Consider the following 18,627-nt stretch of genomic DNA (forward strand, 5'->3'; position numbering starts at 1 on the left):
ACTGTCCGTTACCTCCTTAACCAGCTCAACTCACAGGTCAAGCTTTTGAGGTGCCCTTCGCTGTCGAATAGGATATCTCCGCTCCTCCTGGGCTTCCTGTGGTGGGCCAGGTTCGGGTGGAAGGTCAGGCTCTGTCTCTCCCGTACGTCCACAGTCAGGAGAATAGTCCTTGGGGTCGTTATTGTTCTTGTTCTCTCGGCATGTCTCTGCTGGGGCGTTGGACCGTAGCAGATGATCCACATGAACGTTGACCTGGCGATGACCAATTTGGACTTGGTAAGTCAAAGGTCCTCTGCGTTGCAAGATCACACCTGAGTTCTACAGGCGCTTGGGGTGTCTGAAATCACGTACCATCACCCTCTCTTCCTCTTTGAATTCTCTGATAGTCTTTGAGTGTCTGTCATGAGCTTTCTTCTGCTGTAGCTGGTGCTTTGCCACAGTGCTTGACAAGTCTGGTTTCAACAATGTCAGGCGGGTACGTGGTTGGCGTTTCAGAAACAGTTCAGCTGGTGTACATTCCGTTACTGTGTGTGGGGTGTTACGGTAAGTAAACAGGAACCGGGGAAGCCTTTGGTGGATGGGCACAGACTGAACCTTGAGTCTAGTCCAGGCCTTCTTAAAGGTTTGCACGGCTCTCTCCGCTGCTCCGTTTGATGCCGGATGGTAAGGTGGTGACAGGATGTGCCTTACCCCATTGTTCTTGAGAAACATTTCAAAATCGTTTGACGTGAACGGAGGGCCATTGTCCGATACGAGCTCCTTGACTAGTCCAAAGGATGCAAACAGGTGTCTGAGAAGATTGATGGTCTTCTCAGCTGTGGTCAGTTGAGTAGGGAACACTTCCATCCACTTGGAATGGACATCGACGACAACAAGGAAATGTTGCTTGTCAATTTCGGCGTAATCCACATGGATGCGTTCCCAAGGTGTAGCAGCCCAGGACCATGGATGAAGAGGGGCAGCAGCAGGCTTGTTGCGAACAGCTTCACAAGGTGAGCAGTGGCCTACATGCTGTTGAATGTCCTGATCCAGTCCAGGCCACCACAGATAACTGCGAGCGAGTGCTTTCATTCGAGTGATCCCTGGATGTCCCTCATGCAGGTCAGATAGCAGTCTCCTCTGGAATTTGTGAGGTACCACCACCCTTGATCCCCACAGAACACACCCTTGATCAGTGGACAACTGGTCTTTCTTGTCGATGAATGGACGAAGGTTATCGTCATTTACGAAGGTTGGCCAACCGCCTAATGTTAAGTCCAAGACTTTGGAAAGCACTGGGTCTTTCCTTGTTTCCTCTGCTATGTCAGAAGCAGATATGGGCAGTTCATCAATGAGAGAGATCTGGAAGACTGCCCTATCATCTTCACTGTCGGAGTCACTATTGCACGGTAGTCTCGATAGTGCATCGGCATTTGCGTGATCACTGGATCGTCTGTACTCAATCTCGTAGTCGTAGGCTAACAATATCAGAGCCCAACGTTGCATTCGAAGTGCCGCAAGGGTTGGTATAGCTGATTTTGGTCCAAGGATGGCCAACAGAGGCTTGTGATCTGTCAGCAGTTGGAACTTCCTTCCGTAGAGGTATTTGTGAAACTTCTTCACTCCGAATATTATGCTCAGGGCTTCCTTCTCAATTTGAGCATAATTTTTCTCACTCGGTGACAGAGTCCGTGATGCAAATGCAATAGGGTGTTCTTCACCTGACGGTAGAACATGTGAGATGACGGCTCCTACTCCGTATGGAGATGCATCACACGCGAGTCTCAGCTTCATCTCTGTGTTATAGTGGGCAAGCCACTTGCTCTTTAGCAGACGCTGTTTGCAAGTCTTGAATGCTTCTTCGCATTGTGGGGACCAATTCCACTTTGTATCGGCCTGCAGCAGTTGGTGAAGCGGATGCAACAATGTGGACAAGTTTGCCACAAACTTTCCGTAATAGTTCAGGAGCCCCAAAAATGACCTCAGCTCTGAGATATTTGTGGGTGCTGGAGCGTTTACGATTGCTTCCACCTTGCTGTTGGTTGGGTGCAGGCCTTGTGCATCAATCTTGTATCCGAGATACTCCACTGAGTCCTGGAGGAACTCACACTTGCTGCGTTTCATTCGCACTCCGTATTTCTCCAGTCTTGACATCACTTTGTCCAGCACTACAAAGTGCTCTCCAATGGTTGGTGCTGACACGAGGATGTCATCCATGAAGCACACAACATGGTCTATACCGTCCAAGATCTGATCCATTGTTTGTTGGAATATCGCTGGAACAGTCGAGATTCCATAGGCCAAGCGATTGAATCTGAATAGCCCCTTGTGTGTATTGATGGTCAGATACTGTTCTGACTCCGGATCCAGCTTCAGTTGCTGATAAGCGAATGCCAGGTCCAGCTTACTGAAAACCTTCCCACCAGCTAGAGTGGCAAACAGATCTTCAGCGTTTGGTAGTGGATATTCCTCTGGTAGTATGCAGCGATTTATTGTGACCTTGTAGTCACCGCACATTCTGACGGTCTTGTCTTTCTTTGGGACTACAACAATCGGAGCGGCCCAGTCGCTCCTCGCTACTTTCGTTATTATGTTATTCTTCTGTAGGCGGTCCAGTTCCTTCTCTACTGCTTCCTTAAGAGCATAGGGAACTGGACGTGGTTTGTGAAAGATAGGCTTGGTTCCTTCTTGCACTCTGACTTTTGCTGTGAAGTCTTGTATTTCACCGTAGCCATCTTTGAAAAGTTCTTTGTGCTTCTCCAGCATGTTAGTGAGTGTAGCCTGACTCACTGGTTTGTCATTTCTCAGACTGAAGATTTCTCCCCAGTTCAACTTGATCTTTTGTAGCCAGTTTCTGCCTAGCAAGGCTGATTTTTCTCCTTTAACAATGACAAGCGGTAGCGTCCACTCCTTCCCCTCATACCGGACTGGTACCTGGATCTGCCCTAACACAGGAATAGTGTCACCAGTGTATGAAGAAAGGCGGATGGACGCGGGCTGAAGAGGGCACTCTTTCAGTTTTTCTTTGTAGAGTCTCTCTGGAACCAGGGATACAGATGCTCCGGTGTCCAGCTGCATTTTTACTGGTTTTCCCGCTAACTCCATGTTGAGATAGATTCCATATTTTAGTTGTTGAGCCGTGTACACTGTGAACAGTTCCAATACTGTTTCAGTTGTACCTTCCTCGTCTTGTGCTGCGTCTGACACTTTGTGCGCTCTTGCCGTGCGTTTCGAGGCTTTACACACTCTCTGTAAATGTCCAACCTTTCCACAATTGTGGCATTTTTCCTTTTGGAATCGACATTCACTGTGCTGATGATTATCTCCCCCACATCTGTAGCAACTTGGCTTAGACCTTTGAGATGTGGGCTGCTTTGTTCTTGTGTAACCTTGAGGACGGGACTGAAAAAAGTGTGACTTTTGTGAGCTTTTTTCACCACGTGCATCACTGACCTTGTGAACACCTTTCTGACGTTCTTGCATGTCCCGATAGCTCAATAGTATCCCTGTGGGCAAGCTCGAGTCCAAGTGCTATATCACAGGCTTTCTTAAAGGTCAGGTCCTTCTCTGACAGGAGCCTTCTGTGATATGCTTCACCTGTGAGACCACATACAAACTTGTCTCGGAGAGCATCATCAAGAAATCGTGCAAACTCACATGTACTTGCCAGCCTTTTCAAAGCAAGGATGTAGTCAGCCACGGTTTCCCCTTGACTCTGGTGACGTTGGTAAAATCTGAAACGTTCTGCAATGAGAATTGGCTTAGGCTTGAAATACCTTGAAAGAGTTTCAGTCAGTTCTGCATAGTTCAACTCCACTGCTTTCATTGGTTCAATGAGACCTTTCAGCAATCCATACTCAGTTGGACCCAAGACATTTACATTTACATTTAAGTCATTTAGCAGACGCTCTAATCCAGAGCGACTTACAAATTGGTGCATTCACCTTATGACATCCAGTGGAACAGTAGTGCATCTAAATATTTTAAGGGGGGGGGGTGAGAGGGATTACTTTATCCTATCCTAGGTATTCCTTAAAGAGGTGGGGTTTCAGGTGTCTCCGGAAGGTGGTGACAACACTGAGAACACTGAGAAATACGTCTGCTTTCTTTCCATCTTTGATTTCATTTGCAGCCAGCCAACGCTCAAAACGCTCCAAATAGGAATCAAAATGCTCTTTTGTAGCCTCAAACTCTGGTACTCGACCAATGGTTGCCATTTTCACAGTTAATTGTTCAGTTTCCTTATATTCCTTAATTTTCTGAATATTCATCTACTTCTTCACTTCAGAAGTTTCTGCAATTACTTCATTCACTGCACTCATTTCTATTGATGTACACACCGTGTTACGTCCCTTCTTCCTTTTTTTTCTTCCCCTTGACAATATTTCTCCACTGAGATCGCCTAATTTCAATGGGTTCAATGACAGTTTCTTTTATTTAACCACCAGAGGGCAGTGTCGCTATTCTGGACTCCAATAGTCTTGCTACTTGGCAGCTCCTGAATACTGTACTAGCAGTGCTAGCAGTGCTTAGCCTACTCTACTGGCGAAAGAAAATAAAAAATAACTTTTTTTTGAGTTTCATTACTCACGCAACATTCTTCCCTTTAAGCAATGTCCGTTTATGTAGTTTAATCACCTCGTCGCCACTGTAATATTTGTGTTGTGGAGAAATGACCAGGCAGGAGACGGGAGTACAGTTAGTTGTCGTTTAGTCAAAAACCCCTCGTGCTCCACAGTTCGCGGCATTCCAGTGCACATATGTGCATTTCCTATTAGGTGTAGTAACGTAACACTGCCGTAATGCATTACTGCTTAGTAACAGCACAGTAACTAATATAAACAGATGTAGATCCCAGATACTACACACCTTATACCACCCACCACTGCGACTTGTATGCTCTAGTCGGCTGGCCCTCGCTACATATTCGTCGCCAGACCCACTGGCTCCAGGTCATCTACAAGTCCATGCTAGGTAAAGCTCCGCCTTATCTCAGTTCACTGGTCACGATGGCAACACCCATCCGTAGCACGCGCTCCAGCAGGTGTATCTCACTGATCATCCCTAAAGCCAACACCTCATTTGGCCATATCTATTTCATGCCAAAGCAATCCGAATTTGAATTTGAGAGGGAGGGAGAAGGAGCGAGAGAAAGGGGAAGAGGGAGGGAAGGAATGAAGGAGTATGGAAAGTAAGAGAGACGGAGGGAGACGGAGGGAGAGATGGGGAGAGAGGAAGGGGGTGCTAGGTGAAAATGGAAAAAGAGAAGAGGAAACAGAGAAAGATGCAGAGAAAGAAAGAAAGGAAGATGGAGAGAGTGCATAGTAGAGTTGAAAATGGAAGAGAAGAGGAAACAGAGAAAGAAAGAAAGAAAGGAAGATGGAGAGAGTGCATGGTAGAGGTGAAAATGGAAGAAGAGAAGAGGAAACAGAGAAAGAGGCAGAGAAAGAAAGGAAGATGGAGAGAGCGCATGTGTAACAGTATAACTTTAGACCGTCCCCTCACCCATACCCGGGTGCGAACCAGGGACCCTCTGCACACATCAATAACAGTCACCTACGAAGCATCGTTACCCATCGCTCCACAAAAGCCGCGGCCCTTGCAGAGCAAGGGGAACTACTACTTCAAGGTCTCAGAGCAAGTGACGTCCCCGATTGAAACGCTATTTAGTGCGCACTACCGCTAACTAAGCTAGCGTTTCACATCCGTTACACATGGTAGACGGGAAAATGGAAGAAGAGAAGAGGAAACAGAGAAAGAGGCATAGAAAGAAAGGAAGATGGAGAGAGTGCATGGTAGAGGTGAAAATGGAAGAAGAGAAGAGGAAACAGAGAAAGAGGCAGAGAAAGACAGAAAGGAAGATGGAGAGAGTGCATGGTAGAGTAAAAATGGAAGAAGAGAAGAGGAAACAGAGAAAGAGGCAGAGAAAGAAAGAAACGAAGATGGAGAGAGTGCATGGTAGAGTACAAATGGAAGACGAGAAGAGGAAACAGAGAAAGAGGCAGAGAAAGGAAGAAAGAAAGATGGAGAGAGCATGGTAGAGGTGAAAATGGAGGGATGACATCTCAAAAGGATGCATGTTATATGAATCAAGTTCAGAAGATGTCCAGGCAGGGGGAAAAATAAGGCAAAAGGAGGTGAGATGAGGAGAAAGGGGGAGAAGTGGAGGGTAGATGCGGATAGACAGTGTAGAGGTGGTGTCTTGTGGTGTCAAAGAGAGAGAGGCAGAGGCCCTGAGCTGTATTCAGTCTGTGGGGGTAGTAGACTATTCCACCATCGCCGCCAACAACAAAGATGTGCCTCCCAGGGTTCCCGAATAAGGGATATGATCAGGAAAAAAAACACTGCAATGTTGAGACAGATGGCCCACTTAAAACGGCGAGAAGACACAGGGAGAGAAAGTGTTTTTTAATGAAACTTCAGATTTGACAAATAATTGATCTTTATTTTTCCCCTTTCAAATCCCCCTGGAAAGGTGAGAGTAAATGCAATGTGTTATATGTGCTGTTTCCAACAAGACATTAAAGGATAGTGGGCTGCTTGGAATCCCTCAGATTGAATTAAATTGACATCATGAGAAGTGGAGGGAAAAGAAGAGAGGGAAAAAAAGGCAAGGGAATCAAATGGAAGACGTTCAAAAGGGAACTGCGGCGCCAAAGAAAATAGATAGCAGGGGACTTCTCCCCTTCTTTTCTTCCCTCTTTTCTCTTAAAGCGCCAATAGGAGTCTTTGAGGGGAGAAACATGTTAGTCAGTATTTTAAGAAAAATCACATTTGATGGGAGTCTGGCAAAAGAGCCCTCTTCTAGGCCTTAGATGTAATATCAAATGTTACTTGCTGGGGGTAAGACAATGTTTTATGAATTTATAGATAATGAATTATTAATAATCTTATCAAATGTCTGAATGTGCCACTAATAATTTCTTCCTCCCAAAATGTTACAGTATACAGTGAGTGATTCTATCAAATGAATGCTTATTATTTGACCATATCAAACCTTCACACTCGAGTCACTTCATAAGAATAGGGCCAGAGGACCTTTCGAGGCCTGCCTTTTCCATTTGCATAGCAGATACAGTCAAAGTCTATGACGGCAAATAAATACACCATCCTAACATGGTACCATACTAACCACATGTTTACCAAAATCACAATTCACCGTCTTTAGAACGAATCAACGGGCTGTTCTACCAAGGAGTACTTTACCATATTCATTGTCCACGCGGTCTGTAGGGCCTTACCTATTACCTATTGTTTATCAACATAATCCATTTCCACTGCTATTGTCCTCCGTGGCCAAGCTGCACTCCATGAGATCCCCAGATGTGTGTTTCCATGTTTCTGTCTGTGTGTTTCATACAGAACCTAAAACCCTGCTCACACCCATCCATCCATCCCTTCATCCATCCCACCCACGGCCTCTCCTCTCTGCCTCAACCTAACCGGTCCTAATCATACGCTTGGATTTATCCCGCTCTTGTGGCCATGGCATTAGATAGATCAGTGTTAACCACTCGTTCTCTGAAACAGTGAATTAGAAAAAGGCTGGCGACGTAGCTGAAACAGCTTGATGCTCAGATCCTGTTCCAGCTCTACCGCAGTCCCTGAACACTGTTTATTAAGCCCTTTAATATACATCCTAAGGGCTGTGTGTGTGTGTGTGTGTGCGTGCGTGCGTGCGTGCGTGCGTGCGTGCGTGGGGCCCGTCTCTGCTCAGGTAGTCATTAGAGAGTTACTTAGTAAAGCCCGTTCTGCTTGGGCGATGGAGGGAGGAAAGAGGGGAGACTCAGAAAATGTAATCACATTAATGAGATTTGGTGTTTCTCAACACCGAAAGAACCAAAAGAAAATGTGGTGGATAACAGCGGGAAGACAGTGTGTTTGTGTGAGTCGTAAGCGGCAGGGCCCACTTAAAGCTAAACATACCCTGGCTTGACCTTTCCAGTGTCCTCCGATTGTGACGGTTCTGCCATTATACGTGCGTGTGTGCGCTGGACGGGTTGGACTTCTGGGAAAATAAATGTTGTTCTGTTGCTCTCTCACACACACACACACACACTCACACACACACACACACGCAAATATGTTGCCACAGCAGAGCAACATTTATTTTCCCTGAAGTCCAACCCATCCAGCACACACGCGCATCTAACCCCCAACCCCGGCCAATATTTAGCCAGGCACCAACGGGTCCTTTTGTCATGGGTTTTGAGGGGACAGAAATGTAAAATGACAGTTAGTTGCCTCATGCTTTGACACCAAGGGCTATATTTTAACACACCTACCGTAATGATGAATCTAAGCGCAGGCAGTATTGCTATAGGTTCAGGGGAGTGTCAGATTTTCTTTTGCTGTTTTCACTTTCACAATTAACGGTGCACTTGCTGGCATTGGCGCGAAAGTGCTGGGTTTCAATGAATTATCAGATTGTGGGTGTGTCGAGGCTTGGCTCCTCACTGACCAATCAGAAAGTGCTCCAATGGCGAAATATGTAGTTGCTTCAAGGTGTGTATTTATAGTCTTCTATGTTTTGCCTTGGAATCAGCTCCAATTCCAATGTTAGTCTGTTATGGTTTGCTAAAAGGCTTCCGGAAACGAAATAACAAAATGTAAAGCTATCTTTGCTAAATACGTTATCTTGATCCCATTTGCAGTCCACATTGTTCTAAGTAATTGCATGTATTCAATAGCATTCACACTGATATAGAGGCTAGGCCTACTGTACATTACATTATGACTGAGCATGGACATGCCAAACATTGTCAATTAGCAAGATTAAATACATTTTTCACAAGGCCCAAAAAGAGACCGAATAATTCTAATAAATTCTAAACAAAACACCCAACTTGTTGTAAATAGGCTATGTCACACTTACAGGCACCATCATTTCTCCCCGTGGGCATGTACTATGAAAACAATGCAGACTATGGAGGGTTTTATGCACATCCACATTTTTAACAGTAGCTGGACAGAGATCCAGTAAGGGAGAATATCCAGAATGTTATACTGCTCCCAAATAGGCCTATGATTTATGAACATAATCGGAACCATTTTACAGATCACAGTGCATTCACACAAGTTGCATTGCAAGCACGCCAGAACGTGTTAACCAAAAAAACAGAAAAGTGAATAATTCTAATAAGATTGGTTGTAATAAGATTACATGTAGAAACAAGGAATCTGTTTTTTTAACAACAACAACAACAATAAATAAATAAATGTCATGATATTTTAAAAAGAACAGGATAAAAAGACATTTGTGTTTAACCAGCCTTCGTTATAGTAGGCCTAATGGGTTTTCAACCATTTTTTCTGTCTAAAAACAAAGTATACAGGCACCAAAAGCACATTGGGCTACTCTTGTTCAATGCACATATGGGCAGGGTGCGTCACGGTTTCCACTGTCAAAATTAATTCCATAACCAACTGTGTTACCGCTAAAACCAGCTTTAGGTTGGCCTAAATATCCCTACCAGTGTTGCCTGAAATTACAACTTTGGATCATATTTTTAAGGACAAACCTTAAAAACTCCTCCCATCTGAGTGGAAGCGTTCTGATGTTAGACAGGTAAATTACTGAACCTGTCGTTAGGGCTGTAAAATGCCAGTGAGACAGTTTTTACATGACGGAATGACAAACTAACGTCCGTTTGACACTACCGCCGCCTTAACGCCGGGCGAAAATAGAGCCCCGGGACTCAGACCTAAGGCCATTTTTATCTGTCCCCACTGGGGACATAGGGAAGAGATGCCTCACTCCTTCATTTGTTCTCTCTCTTGCTCTCACTTTCACTTTCTCTCTGTGTAGGCAGGACAATTATAGCACAAAAACCACTCTAGAAGGATCACCACAGAACTGTCTACAGCTCTAAAGGCAGCGTTCAGGAGTCTTTTCATTCCCTTATTCCAGGAAAAGCTATGTGGGAACGAAAATGTTGGATTTTTGTAACAGCCAGAGAGACCTACGTAGCCCCACTCTTCCTGTTGGGAATGCAACTTCAACATATAGGAAGTTTTGCTTTTTGAAGTGGTTTGTGATTTTAAACTCAAAGCTAAAATATGAAATATTTCCACTAAAATCATGATACAATTTAGAACACCTTTTTCAGCTTGGAAAGTTTTGACTACACTGAACCTTTCACACATTCAATCTAGCCCAAAACACTACTCAAAACACATCACACCACTACAGTGGTGAATGCTAAGATATATGTCTGGAGCTCATGTCTCTGCACGCTTTCCTACAGGAATGCAAAGGTTAGAGGTCAAACCTGCAGGGGCAAGCCAACGTGATGGGCCCTCCGGCTATATGTGATTATTGTACAAATACCCACACACACATGCAAGTTAACACACACACACAGAGTATCTCTCTAACACACCCATTCTTCCCATTCTGACACACGCACGCATGCAAGCGCAAACTCACACACACACACACACACACACACACACACACACACACACACACACACACACACACACACACACACACACACACACACACACACACACACACACACACACACACACACACACACACACACACACACACACACACACACACACACACACACACACACACACACACACACACACACACACACACACAGAGAGAGAGTATCTCTCTAACACACACATACTTCCCATGCTGACTACACATGCAAGAACATACACACACCACACACATACACACACACACGCAAGCATACATAGAGGTCCCGGTATGAGTCTAGCCGTCTGCTGAGCGGCAGGGTGCTGCTTGTCACTGCTGCTGTTCACCAGTCAGAAAGCCAATCAATAGCAACACAAAGACAACAGAACAGGAAGGGTTATCAGACAACACTTTATTTTACTCAATTCCTCCTCCCTCTCCTCCTTCTCCTCCCTCCTTTCCTCATCGTCTCTGTCTCCCCTTTCCATCATCCAGCTCCTCTCCTTAGATCAATACTATATTTGCCTTTCTTCTTGTAACTGTAAAAACTCAACACATTTTCAATATCAAAAGTAAATGTAGAAATGCAAGGAATGCCATCCATGGGGCATCCTATAGAGGCCCAAGCAGTGGGTGTGATAGACTAATTAGGGAGACGGTTGCGAGTCCCAAATGGCCACAGTCTACTCAGACATCAATAGGTTTCATCAGACTGCACATAGCCCCAATAATAGCTATCCTCTTTTACCCCATTATAGAGGGATGCAGTTGATCGCTCCGCACGCACGCACGCACGCACACACACACACACACACACACACACACACACACACACACACACACACACACACACACACACACACACACACACACACACACACACACACACACACACACACACACATAGTGAGCGACTGAGATACAGGCCACATTGAGACCACATGGAAGGAGCTTTAAAGACTGGCCACTTAAATCTATTAAGATGCAGAAAGAAATCAAATCATATGCAACAAAGACTAAAACCCCCGTGTCTGCTCTACAATGGCTTATTCTACATCCACAAATGAAACTGTGATCCCAACACACACATACAGTAATACAGATGCAAAATGCCCTGCAAAAATCATATAGTGAGACATTTTATCGATGTGGGGTACAATGATATCTGGAGCTCAAATCAGGAAATCAAGCATAACATTATTTCTCCCTGCCTGATAACAAAAGGAGAGGGGTAAATGGGGAGACTAAGAAGAGAGAGAGCAATAGAGGTAGGGAGGGAGGGAGGGAGGGAGGGGGAGGGAGGGGGAGGGAGGGAGGGAGGGAGGGAGGGAGGGGTGTAGAGAGCGAGAGAGAGAGAGAGATTGTTATCCGAGTGGAGAAACTTGGAGCGGCGGAAATTAAAATGTTTCCTATCGAGCAATCCTAAATGAATGGGGGAGCAAGGATAGAAAGGATAGAGGAGAGGGGGATCAATGGAGTAGTGGTGTGGTGAAAGGAGAGGCGGTGTGAATGGGACTCTGCCAGTGGGGCGCAGCCAGCAGCTGCCCAATAACCTCCAAGCTAAAGAATGACAATAATACTGATGGAGTGTGCGCAGGCTTTTAGAGCCCTCGCGTTCCAGGGGGATGCCTTAGACGGTCGTGCAACGACAATGCAGTTTAATTCCAGGGCCTTTTCCACCGCTCTGAAAGACCCTAACACCAGATCAAACACTACGTTGGCTATCTCTATCAGAGAGAGAGAGGTGAGAGGCAAGAGGTGAGAGACAAGAGAGAGCGAGAAAGAGGAAAATGGAGAGAGAGAGATATTTCAAATAAATCCAATTTAACAGCCATCTAAAAACAAGCGAGCCCGAAACATTTAATCACAGAGCCCTACAATGTCAAGAGATGAAACAAGAGAAGAGTCCCCTCAGTCAGCTGCTTCTGAGGCTCAGTTCACTAACCCAAACCAACCCCATAGAGCCTCAATACAGCACTCAGAAAATCTGGCCCAACCAAACCAACCAAATATATAAACTATTGGAAAGACACCACAACAAAATCAAAGTAAATTTCAATGCTATTTGGCTCTAAACAGACAGTACATCGTGGCAGAATATCTGACCACGGTGACTTATAGAAAACTGAGGAAATCACTGACTAGGTACAGACTCAGTGAGCACAGTCTAGCTGTAGAGACTGGTCATCATAGGCAAACTTGGCTGCCCAGAGTGGACAGGCTGTGCTCACTCTGCTCCAGGGGACAGGTAGAGACAGAGCTGCATTTCCTATTACACAGTGACTAATATTCTGACATAAGAGAATCTTTCTTTCCCAAAATTATCATTCAGTACAAAGAATTTTAAACTATAAAATATATGTATATATTAAATATGAATTGCGTGAAAAGCCAAAAATTTTACATGAAATATACTATTTTCTTCATATATTATAAGCAATAGACAATATCCACCAGTCATTTTCAATTTTGTTTGTTGAATTAGATTCTGAACGTTGACCATAATTAAAAATCAGTATTGGATATTTACTTGTTTTATTTTAAAAAATGATTTAGTATTATAGTTGCTTTTCTTATTGTTGACGCTGTAGTTTTCATAATTGTAATGTGTATCACTTCGCTTTGGCAACATAGACCTTGTCATTCATGCTGTTAAAGTATATTGTATTTGAATTTGAGAGAGAAGTTAATCATTTTGCAAGGGAGAGGGAGGGAGGGAGGGAGGGAGGGAGGGAAAAGGATAGAGAGGTGATATATTCTGAACAACCAAAGCTACAACAGCACCAGCGGATGGAGGGACTGAGGGAGGGAGCGAAAAGTAGGTAAAAAATGGCTGAGGTACAAGACCCCATAACCGATTTTTATGCTACATTTAATAATACATGTTATTTTCCCTGCCGATAACAGCGGACAGGGAATACACGGAGGCTGACACTGGAGAGCTTCCTGGGTCAGAGGTCAGCAGTTAACCTGTCAGTGGGCAGGGTACTGATTAGAATAATTCTACACACACAAACGCACACTCACACACGGCCGCTAGGGGGCTCCTGACCCCAAAGAGACTAACTGGGTCTCAACTTAATGTTAAGAGTTAAAAAAGTAGAATACATAATTCACTAAATTGGGTAGTGCATCAGCAGTTTTCCTCTTGTTATGTCAGTTACTCAATGAGCCAATGTAAGCTATCTTTTGGGGGGGGGGGGGTTGCTAGGTAAAGTAGACGAACCAGATATCTAAATATTGTAGTCAACCTAATTACCGGCCGGGCATACAGGGCATGTGCTAAGGGGCCCTGACATCTAGGGGGCCCCATTTATCGTATAGTCAATTTCACACAGATATCATTTGAACATGGCACGGCACATGTCATGGCAAAATGTGTAGAATTGCAGGAAGTTAGCTTTCAAATTGCAACATTTTTATTGCCCCATTGCAAAGTGTGAAGAATTTCAGAAAATTTGCTTTAAAACTGCAACACTTTCTATGCCCCATGGCAAAATGTGAATGAAATTACTCTGCAAAAAACTATCCACTGCCAAGAGGGGGGCACTAAAATATGTTGGCTGTGAGGTGGGGATTATTGACCCGGACCAATTCTCGATTAACATTTACATTACATTTAAGTCATTTAGCAGACGCTCTTATCCAGAGCGACTTACAAATTGGTGCATTCACCTTATGACCTCCAGTGGAACAGTAGTGCATCTAAATCTTTTCAGGGGGAGGGGGGGTGAGAGGGATTACTTTATCCTATCCTAGGTATTCCTTAAAGAGGTGGGGTTTCAGGTGTCTCCGGAAGGTGGTGATTGACTCCGCTGTCCTGGCGTCGTGAGGGAGTTTGTTCCACCATTGGGGGGCCAGAGCAGCGAACAGTTTTGACTGGGCTGAGCGGGAACTGTACTTCCTCAGTGGTAGGGAGGCGAGCAGGCCAGAGGTGGATGAACGCAGTGCCCTTGTTTGGGTGTAGGGCCTGATCAGAGCCTGGAGGTATGAGGTGCCGTTCCCCTCACAGCTCCGTAGGCAAGCACCATGGTCTTGTAGCGGATGCGAGCTTCAACTGGAAGCCAGTGGAGGGAGCGGAGGAGCGGGGTGACGTGAGAGAACTTGGGAAGGTTGAACACCAGACGGGCTGCGGCGTTCTGGATGAGTTGTAGGGGTTTAATGGCACAGGCAGGGAGCCCAGCCAACAGCGAGTTGCAGTAATCCAGACGGGAGATGACAAGTGCCTGGATTAGGACCTGCGCCGCTTCCTGTGTGAGGCAGGGTCGTACTCTGCGGATGTTGTAGAGCATGAACCTACAGGAACGGGCCACCGCCTTGATGTTAGTTGAGAACGACAGGGTGTTGTCCAGGATCACGCCAAGGTTCTTAGCGCTCTGGGAGGAGGACACAATGGAGTTGTCAACCGTGATGGCGAGATCATGGAACGGGCAGTCCTTCCCCGGGAGGAAGAGCAGCTCCGTCTTGCCGAGGTTCAGCTTGAGGTGGTGATCCGTCATCCACACGGATATGTCTGCCAGACATGCAGAGATGCGATTCGCCACCTGGTCATCAGAAGGGGGAAAGGGGAAGATTAATTGTGTGTCGTCTGCATAGCAATGATAGGAGAGACCATGTGAGGTTATGACAGAGCCAAGTGACTTGGTGTATAGCGAGAATAGGAGAGGGCCTAGAACAGAGCCCTGGGGACACCAGTGGTGAGAGCACGTGGTGTGGAGACGGATTCTCGCCACGCCACCTGGTAGGAGCGACCTGTCAGGTAGGACGCAATCCAAGCGTGGGCCGCGCCGGAGATGCCCAACTCGGAGAGGGTGGAGAGGAGGATCTGATGGTTCACAGTATCGAAGGCAGCCGATAGGTCTAGAAGGATGAGAGCAGAGGAGAGAGAGTTAGCTTTAGCAGTGCGGAGCGCCTCCGTGATACAGAGAAGAGCAGTCTCAGTTGAATGACTAGTCTTGAAACCTGACTGATTTGGATCAAGAAGGTCATTCTGAGAGAGATAGCGGGAGAGCTGGCCAAGGACGGCACGTTCAAGAGTTTTGGAGAGAAAAGAAAGAAGGGATACTGGTCTGTAGTTGTTGACATCGGAGGGATCGAGTGTAGGTTTTTTCAGAAGGGGTGCAACTCTCGCTCTCTTGAAGACGGAAGGGACGTAGCCAGCGGTCAGGGATGAGTTGATGAGTGAGGTGAGGTAAGGGAGGAGGTCTCCGGAAATGGTCTGGAGAAGAGAGGAGGGGATAGGGTCAAGCGGGCAGGTTGTAGGGCGGCCGGCCGTCACAAGACGACGCGAGATTTCATCTGGAGAGAGAGGGAGAAAGAGGTCAGAGCACAGGGTAGGGCAGTGTGAGCAGAACACGGTGTCGTTTGACTTAGCAAACGAGGATCGGATGTCGTCGACCTTCTTTTCAAAATGGTTGACGAAGTCATCTGCAGAGAGGAGGAGGGGGGAGGGGAGGAGGATTCAGGAGGGAGGAGAAGGTTGCAAAGAGCTTCCTAGGGTTAGAGGCAGATGCTTGGAATTTAGAGTGGTAGAAAGTGGCTTTAGCAGCAGAGAGAGAAGAGGAAAATGTAGAGAGGAGGGAGTGAAAGGATGTCAGGTCCGCAGGGGAGGCGGTTTTCCTCCATTTCCGCTCGGCTGCCCGGAGCCCTGTTCTGTGAGCTCGCAATGAGTCGTCGAGCCACGGAGCGGGAGGGGAGGACCGAGCCGGCCTGGAGGATAGGGGACATAGAGAGTCAAAGGATGCAGAAAGGGAGGAGAGGAGGGTTGAGGAGGCAGAATCAGGAGATAGGTTGGAGAAGGTTTGAGCAGAGGGAAGAGATGATAGGATGGAAGAGGAGAGAGTAGCGGGGGAGAGAGAGCGAAGGTTGGGACGGCGCGATACCATCCGAGTAGGGGCAGTGTGGGAAGTGTTGGATGAGAGCGAGAGGGAAAAGGATACAAGGTAGTGGTCGGAGACTTGGAGGGGAGTTGCAACGAGGTTAGTGGAAGAACAGCATCTAGTAAAGATGAGGTCGAGCGTATTTCCTGCCTTGTGAGTAGGGGGGAAGGTGAGAGGGTGAGGTCAAAAGAGGAGAGGAGTGGAAAGAAGGAGGCAGAGAGGAATGAGTCAGAGGTAGGCGTGGGGAGGTTAAAGTCGCCCAGAACTGTGAGAGGTGAGCCGTCCTCAGGAAAGGAGCTTATCAAGGCATCAAGCTCATTGATGAACTCTCCGAGGGAACCTGGAGGGCGATAAATGATAAGGATGTTAAGCTTGAAAGGGCTGGTAACTGTGACAGCATGGAATTCAAAGGAGGCGATAGACAGATGGGTAAGGGGAGAAAGAGAGAATGACCACTTGGGAGAGATGAGGATCCCGGTGCCACCACCCCGCTGACCAGAAGCTCTCGGGGTGTGCGAGAACACGTGGGCAGACGAAGAGAGCAGCAGTAGGAGTAGCAGTGTTGTCTGTGGTGATCCATGTTTCCGTCAGTGCCAAAAGTCGAGGGACTGGAGGGAGACATAGGCGGAGATGAACTCTGCCTTGTTGGCCGCAGATCGGCAGTTCCAGAGGCTACCGGAGACCTGGAACTCCACGTGGGTCGTGCGCGCTGGGACCACCAGATTAGGGTGGCGCGGCCACGCGGTGTGGAGCGTTTGTATGGTCTGTGCAGAGAGGAGAGAACAGGGATAGACAGACACATAGTTGACAGGCTACACAAGAGGCTACGCTAATGCAAAGGAGATTGGAATGACAAGTGGACACACGTCACGAGTGTTCAGAGAGTTAAGCTTACGTAGCAAGAATCTTATTGACTAAAATGATTAAAATGATACAGTACTGCTGAAGTGGCCTAGCTGGCAGAGGCTGCGTTGTTGACTAATAGGCATGGCATTGGCTGCGTTGTTGACACTACACTAATCAAGTCGTTCCGTTGAGTGTAATAGTTTCTACTGTGCTGCTATTCGGGGCCAGCTGGCAAGTGTTGATTACGTTACGTTGCGTTAAAAGAACGACAATAGCTGGCTAACTAACCTAGGAAATCGCTCTAGACTACACAATTATCTTTGATACAAAGACGGCTATGTAGCTAGCTATGTAGCTAGCTACGATCAAACAAACTGCGTTGTACTGTAATGAAATTAAATGAAAAAATGTGATACTACCTGTGGAAAGCGAAATGCGACCGGATTGTTGAGTGCAGAAGTTCTGTTGCCCGTTGGCAGCTGTTGGCAAAGTCTCCTATGTTAAGGACGACATAAAACTACACACTCTGACAATTAATACGAAGACAGCAAAGACAACTAGCTAGCTAACACTACACTAATCAAGTCGTTCAGTTGAGTGTAATAGTTGTGCTAATCGGTAGCGGTGGAGCTAACGGTGGCAGCTAAGGGCAGTGTATACTGCGTTGAATTAAATACGATAATTACGCAATTATCTATGATACAAAGACGGCTGTGTAGCTAGCTAAGAAGAAATTGCTAAGATTAGACAAATCAAACCGTTGTACTATAATGAAATGTAATGAAATGTAATACTACCTGCGGACCGAGTGCAGATGCGACCGCTCGCTCACACCCTCTCCCTGCCCAGAATCTGCTCGTCTTTCCTTCAAATCAATACTTTTTTCCCGACTTCTAATGTTGCCGAGAAATGTGCGCCACAGTTTCAACGTCCATTTTGTAAGTGCATTCGCCTGCAAATTTACTTTCAACTTAAAACAATAATAAGCAAATACAAACACTGGAAATACCACACTGCAACCAACAAATACATGTCCATCTGATATATCATATTATGGGCACTACACATTGGTGGTGGATGAAGTGAGTTCCTACCTTTACAGTGTAACGCACTTTGAACACTTGGAGATCATTATCTAAACTCCTGACACCCTCATTTCAACCTGGGAATCAACAATGTTCTATTCTCTCCTATTCTATTCTATTCTGTTATATCTAAATGCAATCCATCCTTATCATAATACAGTTGAAGGCAGAAGTTTACATACACTTATGTTGGAGTCTTTAAAACTCGTTTTTCAACCAGTCCACAAATACAAACTATAGTTTTGGCAAGTTGGTTAGGACATCTACTGTGTGCATGATACAAGTAATTTTTCCAACAATTGTTTACAGACAGATTATTTCACTTATAATTCACTGCATCACAATTCAGGTGGGTAAGAAGTTGACAGACACTACATTGACTGTGCCTTTAAACAGCTTGGAA

At 45.9% G+C, this 18,627-nt stretch overlaps 1 protein-coding gene across 1 annotated transcript; it reads right to left on the bottom strand.

Annotated features, from left to right (window-relative positions):
- Positions 1–318: 318 nt before the first annotated feature.
- LOC135563009 (uncharacterized protein K02A2.6-like) lies at positions 319–3,067 on the bottom strand. The gene has a single exon (XM_065005609.1). It carries the CDS (start codon positions 3,055–3,057, stop codon positions 319–321), a length of 2,739 nt encoding a protein of 912 aa, XP_064861681.1. The 5' UTR covers positions 3,058–3,067.
- Positions 3,068–18,627: the final 15,560 nt, after the last annotated feature.

The sequence above is a fragment of the Oncorhynchus nerka genome, linkage group LG3, assembly GCF_034236695.1.
Source record: "Oncorhynchus nerka isolate Pitt River linkage group LG3, Oner_Uvic_2.0, whole genome shotgun sequence".
NCBI classification, from domain to species: Eukaryota; Metazoa; Chordata; class Actinopteri; order Salmoniformes; family Salmonidae; genus Oncorhynchus; species Oncorhynchus nerka.

Bases quoted from the DNA above. Each gene is read 5' to 3' on its own strand.
- LOC135563009 (XM_065005609.1), bottom strand. From the start codon at position 3,057: ATGCAGCTGGACACCGGAGCATCTGTATCCCTGGTTCCAGAGAGACTC.